Below are 18,939 nucleotides of genomic sequence, written 5' to 3'. Positions count from 1 at the left end.
ACCCATTAGTTTACCTAGTACTTTTTCTCCAGTGATAGTGATTGTTTTTAGTTCCTCCCTCCCCTTTGCCCCTTGATTTTCTACTATTATTGGTATGTTATTAGTGTCTTCTACTGTGAAGACAGATACAAAATATCTGTTCAATTCCTCTGCCATTTCCTTGTTTTCCATTATTATTTCCCCAGTCTCATCCTCTAAGGGACCAATGTTTACTTTAGCTACCCTCTTCCTTTTTATATACTTGTAGAAGCTTTTACTGTCAGTTTTTATATTTCTTGCTAGTTTACTCTCAATTTATTTTCTCCCTCTTTATTATTCTTTTAGTCATCCTTTGCTGGTTTTTAAAGTTTTCCCAATCTTCGGGCTTACCAGTAATCTTTGCCATGTTGTATGCTTTTTCTTTTAACCTGATATCATCCTTGACTTCCTTCATTGACCATGGTTGGTTCACCCTTTTTGTGGAGTCTTTCGTCCTCACAGGGATATATTTTTGTTGCGAGTCATAAAACATCTTTATGCAGCGAGTTGTTATGATCTGGAATGCACTGCCTGAAAGGGCGGTGGAAGCAGATTCAATAATAACTTTCAAAAGGGGAATTGGATAAATACTTGAAGGGAAAAAAAATCCAGGGCTATGGGGAAAGAGCAGGGGAGTGGGACTAATTGGTTAGCTCTTTCAAAGAGCCGGCACAGGCACGATGGGCTGAATGGCCTCTTTCTGTGCTGTACTTACTACGATACTATAAAATGGGCTGAGAAGTTCAAATTTTATTGGTTTTCAGGAAGTTATAACAATCACAGAACATAATGCAATGTGAAACAATTTGTACAATTAGTTGCTAATATGGCACTGGCCCAAAGTGAAACATTGACACGCTGAGCTCCCTGACATACAAGGCCAGTTCTGTTATAGAACACGGGACAGACTATCTCACTGGGTCTTACAATATCAAGGAGCAGTGCTGAGAACCTCAGGTTGTAATCAGCCAATTGGCCAACACACCATCTAAAGCCAGAACTGATCTTAATCAAGGACAAAAACTTCTAAACCAATTGTCACAACAAGCTTCCAAATTTAATTTTTCTATTCTAAATATTCTCACCCAGCATAACATTTGCCGGAAGGACAGACCGATATCCTGACAGCCTCTAGAGATGTAAACAGGCTCATCAATTAACTGTCAACTTCCAGTCAACACACTAATAGCAATTCACACTGCCTTCCATCCGATTTCAACTTGTGTGAATCAGGACCAGCACCTCCCCTGTGTCCTGAGTGACCTCCGAACTCAGGTGGGACGAATACGGGTCCTGCTGTCATCTGGAATTGACTTTGTTCGATTTGGTTCCTCACCCTTCCGTCTTTCCTCATACGGTACTTTCTATGATTTTCATAGATTAAAAAATTATTTAAAGAGCTCAAAATATTGTATTAAAAACTTACAGCAGCTCCAAAGAAAATCTCACTGCAAATCTCCACTCCTCAAAAACAGCATTCAATTTTATACACTCTATGTATTTGAATTAATCACAACATAGAAACAAACAGAAGGTTAGTCGCCATAGTTTCCTGCTCCAAGCCATCAAGAAGGGACCACAAGATATCCTGTAAATGGCAGAGAGATTCCTGTCTGCAGGAGTTTGTTCTGTTCTCCAAGCTAAGCCATCACTTTGACCCTGTGGCGTTGATGTGCCGACCGGGCTAGGAGAGCTTGGCAGGCTTGGCGATCAGCTGCCGTTCCCGCTCCAGTTCCTTTTCTCGCCGTTGTTCCCGCTCTAGCTCGTCTTTCCGTCTCTGCTGCTGAAGTTTTAAAGCCCGTTTCTGCAAATAGATGAAAAGGAATAAAGAAGCGTTTTAAATGTTTCACAAGAAGTCATATTTATAGAAACACAGGACCAGAAGGAGACCATTCAGCCCCTCGAGCCTATTCCACCATTCAATTAGATCACGGCTGATCTGTACCTCAACTCCATTTACCCGCCTTGGATCCATATCCCTCGATACTCTTGCCTAACAAACATCTATCAATCTCAGTCCTGAAAGTCTCAATTGACCCCCAGCATCCACAGCCTTCTGGGGGACAGAGTTCCAGATTTCCACTACCCTGTGTGTGAAAAAGTGCTTCCTGATGTCACTCCTGAACAGCCTGGCTCTAATTTAAGATTATTTCCCAATCAGAGAAAATAGTTTCTCTCTATCTACCCTATCGTATCCCTTTATGATTTTAAACACCTCAATTAGATTACCCCTCAACCTTCTAAACTCAAAAAAATACAAGCCTAGTTTATACAACTTGTCCTCATAATTTAACCCTTTAACACAGAGTATCATTCTGGTGAATTTGCATTGTACCCCCTCCAAGGCCAATATATCCTTCTTGGGGTATGGTGCCCAGAACTGATGGGGTTTAAGCAGAGCTTTACACTCTGGAGCATAACTTCCACCCCTTTGTATTCCAGTCCCTTTGAGATAAAGGCCAACATTCCATTAGCGTTTTTGATTATTTTTTTTACCTGTCCATTATCTTTTCGTGATTTCTGTATTTGGACCTCTAAATCTCTCTGCTCCTCCAGTTCCTAGTTTCTCACCATTTAGAAAATACTTTGATTTATCTTTCTTGGATCCAAAGTGGATAACCTCACATTTGCCTACATTAAACTCCATCTGCCATAGTTTTGCCCACTCACCTAACCTGTCTACAACCCATTGTAACTTCCTGCTCCCATCTGCACTAATTACTGTGCCTCCCAACTTAGTGTTCCCAACATTCATCTGGTAAATTTTACAATATAATAAATTTCCTCAGAAGTGCATCAACATCATTAACGAATTTTACAATGGAATGTTGTGTTAAAGTGAAGGAAAGAACAAGAGGGGTTTAAATTAAAGACATGTCCAGCTCTCCTGCTTTTAGACTCGCCGTACACCTGATGATGTGAATGAACAAAGAGGAAAGCACTGGTCACAGACGGAGGAAACAGCAAACAGGTGGAGATGCAGCTTTCAGGGGTGCCCCAACGGCAGAAGAAATACAAAGACCACCAATAAAATTGGGCAATATGTCAGTCTGAAGTTCTCAGAAGGAAACAAAAGACCACAAAAGCTGGAATGGACAACACCAATATTAACTTCAAGCTCAGAGCGGAGACACTACAGAACGTAGACCACATCACCTATTTGGGATGTACAATATGCAACAAAGCTGTGCCATTTGGCTGCTATTCCGTGGGAATGTCCTGGCCAAGTTGGCAAATGCATCAGTCACCTGTTTCATACCTGAGTGGGCGGCACATTGGCAGATAAGATCATAAGAAATAGGAGCAGGAGTAGGCCATACAGCCACTCGAGCCTGCTCCGCCATTCCGCAAGATCATGGCTGATCTTCCACCTCAACTCCACTTTCCCGCCCGATCCCCATACCCCTTGATTCCCTTAGCGTCCAAAAATCTATCGATCTCAGCCTTAAATATACTCAACGATTGAGCATCCACATCCCTTTGAGATAGAGAATTCCAAAGATTCACAACCCTCTGAGTGAAGAAATGTTCCCTCATCTCAGTGCTTAATGGCCGCCCTCTTATCTTGAGACTATGACCCCTAGTTCTAGACTCTCCAGCTAAGGAAAACAGCCTCACATCTACCCTGTCAAGCCCTCGAAAAATGTTATACCTTTCAATGAGATCACCTCTCATTCTTCCAAACTCCAGAGAATATAGGCCCATTCTACTCAATCTCTCCTCATAGGACAACCCTCTCATCTAGAATCAATCTAGTGAACCCTGGTTACACTGCCTCTAAGGCAAGTATATCCTTCCTTAGATAAGGAGACCAAAACTGTACACAGTACTCCAGATGTGGTCCCACCAAAGCCCTGTACAATTGCAGCAAGACTTCCTTACTTTTGTACTCCAACCCCCTTGCAATAAAGGCCAACATACCATTTGCCTTCCTAATTGCTTGCTGTACCTGCATGTTAACTTTCCGTGATTCGTGTACAAGGACACCTAAATCCCTCTGAATAACAACATTTCTTAGTCTCTCAACTTTTAAAAAATATTCTGTTTTTCTATTCTCCCTACCAAAGTGGATAATTTCACATTTCCCCACATTATACTCCATCTGCCACCTTCTCGCCCACTCACTTAACCTGTCTATATCCCTTTGCAGACTCTCTGCATCCTCCTCACGGCTTACTTTCCCACCTAGCTTTGCATCGTCAGCAAACTTGGATCCATTACACTCGGTTGTTAATTGTATCCAGGTGGTGCGTATCAATTGAGAACTCTCTTGTATCCATTTATAAGAATGTGGAGCTCTGCGAATAAAGGCTTGGAAGCAACTGATGATCAGGCTCTAGGATTCTATCCTTCACCACCTGGCTATCCAGTTTGTAATATGGTAGCAGAGAATGGTTTGTACTGAAAAAGCCCTTGCAGATGGGAAATATAAGGCTAAAGCGAGGTTGGTAGCCAGGGGTTTTGAACAGAAACTGGTTATACAGATGTTTGAGTGGATTCTCCCACTGCTGGGAAGGTAATCTTAAAAATCATTTTGGCTCTTTTGACAACATGTTCACGAGAGTGTTACTCCCATCCCGGTGAATCGTACTGGGTCATCGCCGAAAGCTGATGTTTATATATATATATATTTAAGAGACAGAGAAATTACAAAGCTTGATTGCACAACCAGTTCAACTGACCACTCAGACTAGACCAGATGTTAGTTTTGATGGTTTTTTTTTAATGCGTTCATGGGATGTGGGTGTCACAGGCAAGGCCAGCATTTATTGCCCATCCCTAAATGCCCTTGAGAAGGTGGTGGTGAGCCGCCTTCTTGAACCGCTGCAGTCCATGTGGTGAAGGTTCTCCCACAGTGCTGTTAGGAAGGGAGTTCCAGGATTTTGACCCAGCGACGATGAAGGAATGGCGATATATTTCCAAGTCAGGATGGTGTGTGACTTGGAGGGGAACGTGCAGGTGGTGTTGTTCCCTTGTGCCTGCTGCCCTTGTCCTTCTAGGTGGTAGAGGTCGCGGGTTTGGGAGGTGCTGTCGTAGAAGCCTTGGCGAGTTGCTGCAGTGCATCCTGTGGATGGTACACACTGCAGCCACTGTGCGCCGGTGGTGAAGGTAGTGAATGTTTAGGGTGGTGGATGGGGTGCCAATCAAGCGGACTGCTTTGTCCTGGATGGTGTCTAGCTTCTTGAGTGTTGTTGGAGCTGCACTCATCCAGGCAAGTGGAGAGTATTCCATCACACTCCTGACTTGTGCCTTGTAGATGGTGGAAAGGCTTGGGGAGTTCAGGTGAGTCACTCGCCGCAGATTACCCAGCCTCTGACCTGCTCCTGTAGCTACAGGAGCTGGTCCAGTTAAGCTTCTAGTCAATGGTGACCCCAAGGATGTTGATGGTGGGGGATTTGGCAATGGTATTGAAGTTGAATGTCAAGGGGAGGTGGTTAGACCCTCTCTTGTTGGAGATGGTCATTGCCTGGCACTTGTCTGGGGCGCGAATGTTACTTGCCACTTATCAGCCCAAGCCTGGATGTTGTCCAGGTCTTGCTGCATGTGGGCTCGGACTACTTCATTATCTGAGGGGTTGCGAATGGAACTGAACACTGTGCAATCATCAGCGAACATCCCCATTTCTGACCTTATGGTGGAGGGAAGGTCATTGATGAAGCAGCTGAAGATGGTTGGGCCTAGGACACTGTCCTGAGGAACTCCTGCAGCAACGTCCTGGGGCTGAGATGATTGGCCTCCAACAACCACTACCATCTTCCTTTGTGCTAGGTATGACTCCAGCCACTGGAGAGTTTTCCCCGATTCCCATTGACTTCAATTTTACTAGGGCTCCTTGGTGCCACACTCGGTCAAATGCTGCCTTGATGTCAAGGGCAGTCACTCTCACCTCACCTCTGGAATTCAGCTCTTTTGTCCATGGTTGGACCAAGGCTGTAATGAGGTCTGGAGCCGAGTGGTCCTGGCGGAACCCAAACTGAGCATCGGTGAGCAGGTTATTGGTGAGTAAGTGCCGCTTGATAGCACTGTCGATGACACCGTCCATCACTTTGCTGATGATTGAGAGTAGACTGATGGGACGGTAATTGGCCGGATTGGATTTGTCCTGCTTTTTGTGGACAGGACATACCTGGGCAATTTTCCACATTGTCGGGTAGATGCCAGTGTTGTAGCTGTACTGGAACAGCTTGGCTAGAGGCGCAGCTAGTTCTGGAGCACAAGTCTTCAGCACTACAGCCGGGATGTTGTCGGGGCCCATAGCCTTTGCTGTATCCAGTGCACTCAGCCGTTTCTTGATATCACGTGGAGTGAATCGAATTGGCTGAAGACTGGCTTCTGTGATGGTGGGGATATCGGGAGGAGGCCGAGATGGATCATCCACTCGGCACTTCTGGCTGAAGATGTGTTGGAGTTAAGTACTTCAACGAAACACCCCATAGTAGGGAATGTTTTGCGGGCAAATAAAACATTACAAAAAAAAAATTAAATATCGATAAATGCGTACTTTAGTTCCCATCCTTAGATGACCCAAAGAAAATGAAGCTAGTTTTCTTTAGCGATGCTTCACATGCCCATCTTCCTGATGGGTATTCTAGTGCAGCTGGTTCCATCGTGTTTCTTATGGGTGAGAATGGGAAATGTTGTCCTTTAGCTCAGAAAGCTAAGAAAATAAAAAGGGATTTTAAAAGTACTGTGGCTGCTGACTCACTGGTTGACGCAGTGGATATGGGATTCTACTTGGCAAATATTTTGGGTAACATCCTGTACAATGAGAGTCCTGAAGATAGTATACCCATAGACAATTGTTCGTTGTGGGATAATGTACTCTCTATGAAAAATGTGAGTGAGGAAAGATTATGGATTGACCTCGCTGGCTTGAAACAAATGCTGGAGAGAAAGGAAATCTCAAATTAAATGGGAGGATTCAAGCCATCAACTTCGGATTGTTTTACTAAAAGTACATGTACGAAGAAATTATTAGGACTCCAGGAGAAGGGTCGCCTCACGATGTAATGCTTTGAATCGTATAAGTTGTACAGAGTATGGAAGTTTTTGATTTTTGAAATTTTTGTTTATATATACAATACAAAGTTTAATGTTTTTATTTTAGAGAGAAGGGAATCTGTTCAGTGTATCCATGTGATTTATATCAATTAATGTTAATTGTTTTCAGCTGGTGCGTATCAATTGAGAACTCTCTTTTATCCATTTATAAGAGAGCTGATTGTGGGGTGGGTGATGGGGAGCTCTGTGAATAAAGGCTTGGAAGCAACTGAAGATCAGGCTCTAGTGTTCTATCCTTCACCACCAGGCTATCCAGTTTGTAACATCGGTCCCCTCATCTAAGGCATTGATATATATTGTAAACAGCTAAGGCCCAAGCACTGATCCTTGCAGCACCCTGCTAGTTACAGCCTGCCAACCCAAAAATGACCTGTTTATCCCTACTCTCTTTTCTGTCCGTTAACCAATCCTCAATCCATGCTAATATATCATCCCCAATCCCATGAACCCTTATCTTGTGTAACACCTTATCGAACAATGTACCCTGCGATAGCCTGGAAAGGGGCAGCAGAAAAGGTTGAGGGAGGAGATGGCCTTTAGCGCCACATTGAGTGCATCAGGGCACCAGGAGAACCTCTGCTCTTCTTTGAATGGCACCATGGGATATTTTACAACCACCTGAGCAGGCAGATGGTTTACCGTCTCATCTGAAAGATGGCATTTCCAACAGTGTAGTACTCCCTCAGTACTGTACTGGATTGTCAGCCCAGATTATGTGTTCAAGTCCTGTTGCCAACTGATCCAAGCTAACATTTAGAAGCCCTGTGATTCCCTGAGCTTCCTTTCCATGTCCTCTCTTTTTTCAGTTCTACCTCCTCTGCTAAAGTCTTGGAAATTACAATCGCCCAAATATTTAACAAAAATATCAAAAAATGGCAGAAGCCAGAAATAAAACAAAGCCTAAAAAGCCTTAGCACCTCTTTGACAGGTCACAGCCCATGGACTTTCCCCAAGACTTGCCCCCGATTGGCAAAAGGAGTGCCCAGTCGTAAGTGGGTGGAAAATTCAGCGAAGCTTCAATTAATTCCATTTAAAAGCTATGGTTTCTTTTCAGAGCCTTTTAGGCTGGTCTAAGCTGGAAAATCATGCTCGACACTAAAGAGCCAGATCCAGCTATATTCTCAGGCCCTGGCATCTACTCTGTCGCTGTACCACCAGCCTGTGACCAAAAAGTCTCCCCTCAAATATCTTGATAAGATGCTCAGAATCAGCTGGATGGGTAAAATGATGAACAAGAGAGCCAAAAATCAAAGCAACTGCCAGCAACCCACCCAAAGTAAAGGTCCCTCAGTCCATGTAATGAGGATGCGAAGCTCCAGACAATCTCACCAGGCACTGAAATGGCAGCCAATTGAAAGAGGGACATGGGCAAGGCCAAGAATAAGCTGGTGAAACACTTTCCAGAAAGGAGCTACTAAGCAAGCTGACTTCACCTGGGAGAAACACAACATCCAACCAAAAAGGGCAGAGTGGAAGGTCCTGAATGGTCAGTACAACATTCTCAGCCCCACTTCAGTGTCAACAATTTCTCCAGAACTATTTGCATCAACAGGAAGTTAGTTAATGGACAGAAAGCAAAGAGTTACTGGGATTGGAAAAGGGTGGGAAATGACGGACTCCAGGGTTGATGCGGTGAAGGGAAACATACCTTTAGTTTAGTTGTCTTTTCATGCAATGTGATCATTTCCTTTCGAATGTTAACCAGCTTATTGTAGTAACATTTAGCTTCTGTGAACTAAAGGGAAAAGAATCAACAAAATTTATTTTTAAAATTAAACATATTCAGAGTTTCCATCTAAAACTGTAACTCAGCAACTAACACACACAACGTAGACAGTCTTACGAGGGAGAGTTCCTGCTCCAGCACAGATTCAATTCACAATAAATGGTGAGGTAAACGAGTACACAGCATTGCAGAGTCCAACAGGACAACAAACAGTTCCTGCAACGAAGGAGACCTGATATCTAGTTCTGCCTTGTAATACCTTAGTTTAAGAAGGAACCAGGAGGGAAAGTAGAAAATTTGAAACAATCAGAATCATGCCAGGGAATGAGGACTAATCACATCAGATTTTACTATTTACCAACTGAAGGGACATTTACTGAGGACAACACGTTTCGATCCATGGTAAAATCGGCCTAAGAGAGAGAGTGTCTGCCCTGATTCCCTCCCCACACTGATCCTTGTTACTCCAACTGGCTTTGAAATTTAACTCCAACCAACTATTGATGGACCTGCATATTTACAGCGACAAAATCTTTCAAAAATATACATAATTAGGGCATTCAGGAATACACACCAGGCATATTTTCCAGCAGGTTACTGGAGAGGTGCAGCTTAGCTCTGTCCCACCCACCCCCTCATGTTGATCACACAGCTGGACCGCACGGTGATCAAATCTCCCATCTGTAAATCAGAGCGCCCCCCCATCTGTAAAACCCCCCCGTCTGTAAAGCACACCCCCCAACCTGTAAATTGCCTGTGAGTGCAACCGAGCACAGAGTGAGCAGCTGAGAGTTTGGTGAGTGTGGGAAGGAGGTGCTGCTTTGCTTTGCTTTTCCGAACTTTTTCTGCAGAGCGGCGGTGGACCTGAGCAGCAGAAGACTGAGAGTGGGGATAAAATCAGCAGCAGACCTGCAACAAGAGAAAACGACTGTGCAACGTCACAGCTGAGGCAGGAGAGTCCAAGAGGTGAGCACGGTGTAAAAGGAGAGACCGAGAGCGGGAGGAGAGTTTGAGAGGTGAACGCAGTGTAAATCTAAGGCAAGTCATGGCAGCACAGCTCGCACCCGTGATATGCTCCTCCTGCTCTATGTGGGAAGTCATGGACACTACAGGTGTCCCTGGCGACCATGTGTGCAGGAAGTGTGTCCAGCTGCAGCTTCTGGCTAACCGTATTTCGGAGCTGGAGCTGCGGGTGGATTCGCTGTGGAGCATCCGTGATGCTGAGACTATCGTGGATAGCACGTTCAGTGAGGTGGTCACACCGCAGGTAAAGATTATGCAGGCAGAAAGGAAATGGGTGACCGCCAGGCAGAGTAAAAGGACTAGGCAGGTAGAGCAGGAGTCCCCTGGGGCCATTTCCCCCTCACAGATATTCTGCTTTGGATACTGTTGGGGGAGATGGTTTATCAGGGGAAAGCAGCAAGAGCCAAGTTCGGGACACCACGGGTGGCTCTGCTGCACAGGAGGGGAGGAAGAAGAGTTGTATGGCTATAGTGATAGGGGATTCAATTGTAAGGGGAACAGATAGGCGTTTCTGCGGCCGCAAACGTGACTCCAGGATGGTATGTTGCCTCCCTGGTGCTAGGGTCAAGGATGTCACGGAGCGGCTGCAGGGCATTCTGGAGGGGGAGGGTGAACAGCCAGTAGTCGTGGTCCATATCGGTACCAACGACATAGGTTAAAAAAAGGGATGAGGTCCTGCAAGGTGAATTTAAGGAGTTCGGAGATAAATGAAAAAGCAGGACTTCAAAGGTAGTGATCTCAGGATTACTACCAGTGCCACGTGCTGGTGAGTATAGGTACAGGAGAATAGACCAGATGAATGCGTGGCTGCAGGGATGGTGTAGGAGGGAGGGATTTAGATTCCTGAGACATTGGGACCGGTTCTGGGGAAGGTGGGACCTGTACAAGCGGGACGGGTTACACCCGAGCAGAACCGGGACCAATGTCCTCGCGGGGGTGTTTGCTAGTGCTGTTGGGGAAGGTTTAAACTAGAATGGCAGGGGGGTGGGAACCTGAGCGGGGAGTCAGAGGAGGGGGAAACAAGGATAGAAACAAAAGACAGAAAGGGAAGAAGCAATAGTGGAAGACAGAGAAAACAAGGGCAAAAAACAAATAAGGCCATCGTGCAAAATAAAACTAGCAATCTTCAAAAGACAAGTCTAAAGGCATTGTGTCTTAATGCACGGAGCATTCGCAATAAGGTCGATGAATTAACAGCGCAGATAGATATTAACGGGTATGATATAGTTGCGATTACGGAGACATGGCTGCAGGGTGACCTAGGATGGGAACTGAATATCCAGGGGTATTCAATATTTAGGAAGGACAGGCAAAAAGGGAAAGGAGGTGGGGTAGCGTTGTTAGTAAAGGAGGAAATCAATGCAATAGTGAGGAAGGATATTGGCTCGGAAAATCACGATGTGGAATCTGTATGGGTGGAGCTAAGAAACACCAAGGGGCAGAAAACGTTGGTGGGGGTTGTCTATAGGCCCCCAAACAGTAGTGGAGATGTAGGGGAGGGCATTAAACAGGAAATTAGAGACGCATGCAAGAAGGGTACAACTATAATCATGGGTGACTTTAATCTACATATAGATTGGTCAAACCAAATTAGCAATAATACTGTGGGAGAGGAATTCCTGGAGTGTGTACGTGATTGTTTTCTAGACCAATACATTGAGGAACCAACTCGAGAACAGGCGATTCTAGACTGGGTATTGTGCAATGAGAAAGGATTAATTAACAATCTTGTTGTGTGGGGTCCCTTAGGGAAAAGCGACCATAACATGATAGAATTCCTCATTAAGATGGAGAGTGAAGTAGTTGAATCCAAAACTAGGGTCCTGAATCTAAATAAAGGAAATTATGAAAGTATGAGGTGCGAGTTGGCTATGATAGATTGGGGAACTTTACTAAAAGAGATGACGGTGGATAGGCAATGGCTAATATTTAAAGAACGTGTGCAGGAATTACAACAATTATTCATTCCTGTCTGGTGCAAAAATAAAACAGGAAAGGTGGCTCAACCGTGGCTTACAAAGGAAATTAGGGATAATATTAGATCCAAGGAGAAGACATATAAAATTGCCAGAAAAAGCGGCAAGCCTGAGGATTGGGAGCAATTTAGAATTCAGCAAAGGAGAACAAAGAGATTGATTAAGAGGGAATAAATAGAGTATGAGAGTAAACTAGCAGGGAACATAAAAACTGACTGTAAAAGCTTCTATAAATATTTCAAAAGAAAAAGATTAGTGAAGACAAATGTAGGTCCCTTACAGTCAGAAATGGAGGAAATTATAATGGGGAACAAAGAAATGGCAGAACAATTAAACACATACTTTGGTTCTGTCTTCACAAAGGAGGACACAAATAATCTCCTGGAAATGTTAGGGAACCAAGGGTCTAGTGAGAGGGAGGAACTGAAGGAAATCAGTATTAGTAAAAAAATAGTGCGAGGGAAATTAATGGGGCTAAAGACTGACAAATCCCCAGGGCCTGATAATCTGCATCCCAGAGTACTAAAGGAAGTGGCCCTGGAAATAGTGGATGCATTGGTGATCATCTTCCAAAATTCTATAGACTCTGGAACAGTTCCTACAGATTGGAGGGTGGCAAATGTAACCCCACTGTTTAAAAAAGGAAGTGAAAAAAAACAGGGAATTACAGACCAGTTAGCCTAACATCAGTAGTGGGGAAAATGCTTGAGTCTATTATAAAAGATGTGCTAACAGAACACTTGGAGGGCATTAACGGGATTGGACAAAGTCAGCATGGGTTTATGAAAGGGAAATCATGCTTAACAAATCTACTGGAGTTTTTTGAGGATGTAACTAGTAGAATAGATAGGGGAGAACCAGTGGATGTGGTGTACTTGGCTTTTCAGAAGGCTTTTGATAAGGTCCCACACAAGAGGTTAGTGTGCAAAATTAAAGCACATGGGATTGGGGGGAATATACTGGCATGGATTGAGAATTGGTTGACAGACAGGAAACAGAGAGTAGGAATAAACGGGTCTTTTTCCAGGTGGCAGGCAGTGACTAGTGGGGACCGCAGGGATCAGTGCTTGGGCCCCAGCTATTCACAATATATATCAATGATTTGGATGAGGGAACTGAATGTAACATTTCCAAGTTTGCAGACGACACAAAGCTGGGGTGGAATGTGAGCTGTGAGGAGGATGCAAAGACGCTCCAATGTGATTTAGACACATTGGGTGAGTGGGCAAGAACATGGCAGATGCAGTATAATGTGGATAAATGTGAGGTTATCCACTTTGGTTGTAAAAACAGAAAGGCAGATTATTATCTGAATGGTGATAGATTGGGAAAAGGGGAGGTGCAACGAGACCTGGGTGTCCTTGTACACCAGTCGCTGAAAGCGAGCATTCAGGTGCAGCAAGCAGTTAGGAAGGCGAATGGTATGTTGGCCTTCATTGCAAGAGGATTTGAGTACAGGAGCAGGGATGTCTTACTACAGTTGTACAGGGCCTTGGTGAGACCACATCTGGAGTATTGTGTGCAGTTTTGGTCTCCTTATCTGAGGAAGGATGTCCTTGCCATGGAGGGAGTGGAATGAAGGTTTACCAGACTGATTCCTGGGATGGCTGGACTGACGTATGAGAAGAGATTGGGTCGACTAGGCCTATCTTCACTGGAGTTTAGAAGAATGAGAGGTGATCTCATCGAAACATATAAAATTCTAACAGAACTAGATAGACTAGATGCAGGGGGGACGTTCCCGATGGTTGGGGAGTCCAGAACCAGGGGTCACAGTCTCAGGATACGGGGTATGACATTTAGAACCAAGATGAGGAGAAATTTCTTCACTCAGAGGGTGGTGAACCTGTGGAATTCTCTACCACAGAAGGCAGTGGAGGCAAAGTCATTAGATGTATTCAAGAAGGAGATAGATATATTTCTTAATGCTAAAGGAATCAAGGGATATGGGGAAAAAGCAGGAACAGGGTACTGAGTTAGACGATCAGCCATGATCATTTTGAATGGCGGAGCAGGCCCGAAGGGCCGAATGGCCTACTCTTGCTCCTATTTTCTATGTTTCCTTGTTAAATCACACCCCCCACCTCTATATCAGACGCGCCCCCCCAAACCTGTAAATCACAGCCCCCACCTGTAAATCAGAGCGCCCCCCACCTGTAAATCACAGCCCCCCCAACCTGTAAATCACAGCCCCCCCAACCTGTAAATCACAGCCCCCCCAACCTGTAAATCACAGCCCCCACCTGTAAATCAGAGCGCCCCCCACCTGTAAATCACAGCCCCCCCCACCTGTAAATCACAGCCCCCCCCACCTGTAAATCACAGCCCCCCCAACCTGTAAATCACAGCCCCCCCCACCTGTAAATCACAGCCCCCCCACCTGTAAATCACAGCCCCCCCACCTGTAAATCACAGCCCCCACCAACATCTGTAAATCACAGCCCCCACCAACATCTGTAAATCAGACCTGGACAAGAAGGAATGGGGATGCAGTGGAAGCTGCTTTAGACTGCAGTCCAAGGCACTTACACCCAGTGAGGTTCTGGTGACATTAATAAGCCTTTTGCATTCTGCTTTTGTGGTTTCTGCAGGGCCATTGGGAAAGAGCAGGGGGAATGGGACTAACTGAATAACTCTTTCAAAGAGCCAGCACAGGCATGATGGGCTGAATGGACTCCTTCTGTGCTGTATGATTCTATGATTATGAAGCCTTTGCAATTCCCCCGTGTAGTTGCTCTAATCTACACACACCATACAACGCAGTACTTACAAGTGCATTGATATCCAGCACTAAATGGCACTCCCGGAACTTGCCGATCTCCTGCTCCAGTGTGTCCAATAGGACCACTTGGTTCTGTCTGAAATAATTGAAATACAAACAGTCTTAAAAAAAGCAACAACATTTTTTGTTACTAGTCTCAGTTCTATTTCAAGCTGTCTTAGTTCACCCAGTTTCCACAGATAACCACGCTGCCCCCTACAGTTCAACAGCTGCTTTCGGTAGTTCTGTTCATTGACACTCTGCTACAGCAAGGTCTACAGTGGGAAGCTAATCAGTCAGGAACTTCTCAGCATCTATAAGGAAGTTAGATCCCATCCACACAGATCGGCCACAGAATATGGATAAATGATCTTCAGTCCTGTGACATGGTGGCCAAACAATCAACGGTCTACACCAGGAGTTACATCAAGTCCACGGCACAGAAACAGGCCATTCGGCCTAACTGGTCTGTGCTGGCGTTTATACACCACCAGAGCCTCCTCCCACCCCTCTTCACCTCACCCTATCAGCATATCCTTCTATTCCTTTCTCCCTCATGTGTTTAACTAGCTTCTTCTTAAATGCAACTATTCGCCTCAGCCACTGGAATGAAAAGCAAAATACTGCGGATGCTGGAAATCTGATATAAAAACAGAAAATGCTGGAAACGCTCAGCGGGTCGGGCAGCATCTGTGGAGAAAGAAACAGAGTTAACATTTCAGGTCGAGGGCCTTTCATCATTGACCTGAAACGTTAACTCTGTTTCTTTCTCCACAGATGCTGCCTGACTTGCTGAGTATTTCCAGCATTTTCTGTTTTTATTGCCTCAACTACTCCTTGTGGTAGTGTGTTCCACTCTTTCCTGTTAAGTACATCCTCTCAGTTCTGGTATCATCCTTGTGAATCTTTTTTGCATCCTCTCTAATGCCTCTATATCCTTTCTATAATACGGAGACCACAACTGTGCACAGTGCTCCAAGTGTGGTCTAACCAGGGTTCTATACAAGTTAAACATAACTTTCCTGCTTTTCAGTTCTATTAAGTTGACATGGACAGGTGCATGGACAGAAGAGATTATAGTCACTTTTTACCCACTGCGTGCAGTGCAGCAGTTAGCAATGAGACGTGCCCTTACTGTGCCGTGCCAAGAATCAATGAGAGGTCACCTTTTACCCAGGTTCCACTATCAATTACAGAAGGAAACCATTCGGCCCGTCAGGCCTCACCCAGTACTAACTCTTAAACTGGGAGTGTCTATTCCAATCCCATTTCCATGCAATTCCCCATTATCTTTTTAGATTCTTCCTTTTCAAATATTTATCTAATTTCCTTTTGAATGCTGTACTAATCTCTCCATCAATAGCCCCTGTGGTACAATATTCCATGTTCTAATAATCCTCTGTGTGAAAATATTTATTTTAACTTCCCCCTTCATTCTTCCAGCGATAACCCACTGATAAAATACAGTCCCACTCCCACCTCTCAGATATGTTAAACGTCACCATGTGATTTATATAAATTAATGTTAACTGTATTCAGGTGGTGCGTATCAATTGAGAACTCTCTTGTATCCATTTACAAGAGAGGATATCTAGGGTGTGGTGTCGGTGTAATGTGGAGCTCTGTGAATAAAGGCTTGGAAGCAACTGAAGATCAGGCTCTAGTGTTCTATCCTTCACCACCGGGCTATCCAATTTATAATAAGATACTCCTACAGTCCCACACCCCACACCCTCAGATACTCCTACTCTCCACTTGCCTGGATGAGTGCAGCTCCAACAACACTCAAGAAGCTCGACACCATCCAGGACAAAGCAGCCCGCTTGATTGGCACCCCATCCACCACCCTAAACATTCACTCCCTTCACCACCGGTGCACAGTGGCTGCAGTGTGGACCATCCACAGGATGCACTGCAGCAACTCGCCAAGGCTTCTTCAACAGCACCTCCCAAACCCGCGACCTCTACCACCGAGAAGGACAAGAGCAGCAGGCACATGGGAACAACACCACCTGCACGTTCCCCTCCAAGTCACACACCATCCCGACTTGGAAATATATCGCCATTCCTTCATCGTCACTGGGTCAAAATCCTGGAATTCCCTTTCTACCAGCACTGTGGGAGAACCTTCACCACACGGACTGCAGCGGTTCAAGGCGGCAGCTCACCACCACCTTCTCGAGGGCAATTAGGGATGGGCAATAAATGCCGGCCTCGCCAGCGACGCCCACATCCCATGGACGAATAAAAAAAGTCCCACTCCATACACCCCCCCCCTCAGATACTCCTACAGTCTCACACCCCCCCCCCCTCAGGTATCCATGGAGCCTGAGCCTTTGATGTTGCCCTAGCTCTGACCGCGATGTATATAACCTGTACCTTATCCATCTTGTATTTAAATATTTCCCACTGCTAGTGCAATGTTTGAGCTATCATTTTTTTTTAAGCACTCAAACTGGGCTAGGTCCCCTGCAGCCCACAGATGTTCGCTAATTTCCCATCCAAATACCTTGGACTTTGTTTCTTTACCTGTTTCCAATGTGACCCTAACTAAGTTCTGGCCTCCGATTCCCAAGTGTTCTCCTACCTTCAGGTCACTTACATGTCCTGCTCTGTTGCCCAGACCCAGACCCAGACCCTTCCTTACTGGACGTGCAACATTCTAATTGAGGAAACAGTTTTGGATACATCCTGAGAACCCCTTCCCATTATGATCTCAATTCCAATCCCAGTTCATTGTGGGTTGGTTAAAGTCCCCCATAATTACAGCCCTGTTACTTTTGCAAACCTCTCTGAATTGCCTAGAAATCTCATTATTTATTTCTTTCTCACTATTTAGTGGTCTGGAATATATTCCCAATATGATAACAGAATCTTTATTATTTCTCAACTAAACCCAGCCAGATTCTGTGAGCACCACCTTTGATAAAATGCTGTTGTTGTGTCTTTCATTAATAAGGCCGCCCAGCTCCTCCGTCACAGGTGAACATTTCCCAACTTGGAGCACTTCGTCACCAGTTTCACCCAGTTAATTTCTACTGCCTTCAGTCACCTCACTTTATTTCTAACGCTTTGCAATATTTGCCTATAAACACTGCAACTTTGACCCATTCAGACTCAATATCCTTTTCCCTTCCATATTTTACTTATTCTGCTCTTTAACCTCGCTGTCTGTACCTCCTTTGAGCTGATTGTGAGAGACACCTTTACCCCTTCACTAAACCTAACCTCTCCCCATATACTCCAAGATTTTCCTCAGCCGCTGCCTTCCTTAACTCCTGTCTGACAGGGGAGTCTCAGTAAATTCAGCAGGTACTGGTGAGGAGCAGTATTTACCCTACAGTGTTGTAGTCAGAAAAGAGGTACAAATAACAACTAACAGGATGGTGGAATTGCTCTGTGCTGGGGAGGCTCCTCCTGAGGTAAATATCTTGAGACGCACTCCAAGAGCCTAGGAGGGAGAGCTGCTGAACTGTACATGTAAGGAGATCTTATTTTGGGAATGGATCAGATTTTTCGTGGGATCCCTGTAGTGTGGAGAACTCTAACTGTCGGGCCATTGGAGCACAGCAAGTCTCAGCTTCGCCCATTTAAGGAACTTGTACCTTGTATTCATCAGTCCCAGTCAGATGGGGAAATTATCTTGTGTAGAAAAACACCGATATTAACATCTTGTGCAATTTAGTATAATCATTTAGACTGATTATAATCCCTTGTTCATTTAAATACAGAGCTATTCAAATAAAATGAAAACTGATGACTTGGTAACAGATAATTTGAAATACGAAGCTGCCAAGAAGGCAAGTAACACCCGTTCCATAGCTCGTACTCCACACAATCATAACACCCGTTCCATAGCACGTACTCCACACAATCATAACACATGTTCAATAATGCTTACAAATTGAACTGTGTGCCTCAGTTTAACATTCCCTCACAACACATTATCGCCTCATGGTTTATAGCTGATCTCATGAGAGAAACATTTGCTCAACACACAGGGAGAAAGAGTCAATAATTAATCAATGCTCTCGGGATAACACTTCCAGAAACATACGTCAGTTCCTGAAGGGCAGCTTTTGATTGCTGTAGGTCAGGAAGATAGTGAGAGATCAGGCCCTCTGTCAGTTTCTCCACAGTCGCCTGATTCACAAACATTAACTCGCCTGAGCTCGCAAATTCCATTCTGGGTTCATTGGGATCTAGGCCACAGGAAGAAAAACAGAAAGTGGTAGGTGATTAAAGTCACAAACCCTCATTCAGTATTCTAATATTGCAATCATCAATTCAAGCACCATTCAAATCTGTAAAAGCAAGTCCTTTCATGATCAAGATTAAAATATTTGGGATAATTTGTCGTGTGCATCAAAGTA

The 18,939-nt window shown here is 44.7% G+C and overlaps 1 protein-coding gene across 2 annotated transcripts in view; it reads right to left on the bottom strand.

The window, feature by feature from the left end:
- Positions 1–748: 748 nt before the first annotated feature.
- Positions 749–18,939, bottom strand: part of bloc1s6 (biogenesis of lysosomal organelles complex-1, subunit 6, pallidin) — a 32,519-nt gene continuing 14,328 nt past the window's right edge. Inside the window, exons 1-4 of one of the 2 annotated variants that reach the window (XM_067971211.1) lie at positions 18,624–18,767; positions 14,576–14,663; positions 8,729–8,815; positions 749–1,822 (exon numbers count right to left, since the gene is read on the bottom strand). In XM_067971211.1, coding sequence (XP_067827312.1) covers positions 1,703–1,822; positions 8,729–8,815; positions 14,576–14,663; positions 18,624–18,751 — 423 coding nt within the window. In that variant the 5' untranslated portion in view covers positions 18,752–18,767 and the 3' untranslated portion in view covers positions 749–1,702. Of the gene's footprint in view, positions 1,823–8,728; positions 8,816–14,575; positions 14,664–18,623; positions 18,768–18,939 lie in introns of those variants that run through there. The other variant, XM_067971212.1, reaches the window with a different exon arrangement.

This window comes from Heptranchias perlo, chromosome 34 (genome assembly GCF_035084215.1).
Source record: "Heptranchias perlo isolate sHepPer1 chromosome 34, sHepPer1.hap1, whole genome shotgun sequence".
In the NCBI taxonomy this organism is placed as follows: domain Eukaryota; kingdom Metazoa; phylum Chordata; class Chondrichthyes; order Hexanchiformes; family Hexanchidae; genus Heptranchias; species Heptranchias perlo.
This window is presented reverse-complemented; position numbering and strand designations above follow the sequence as displayed.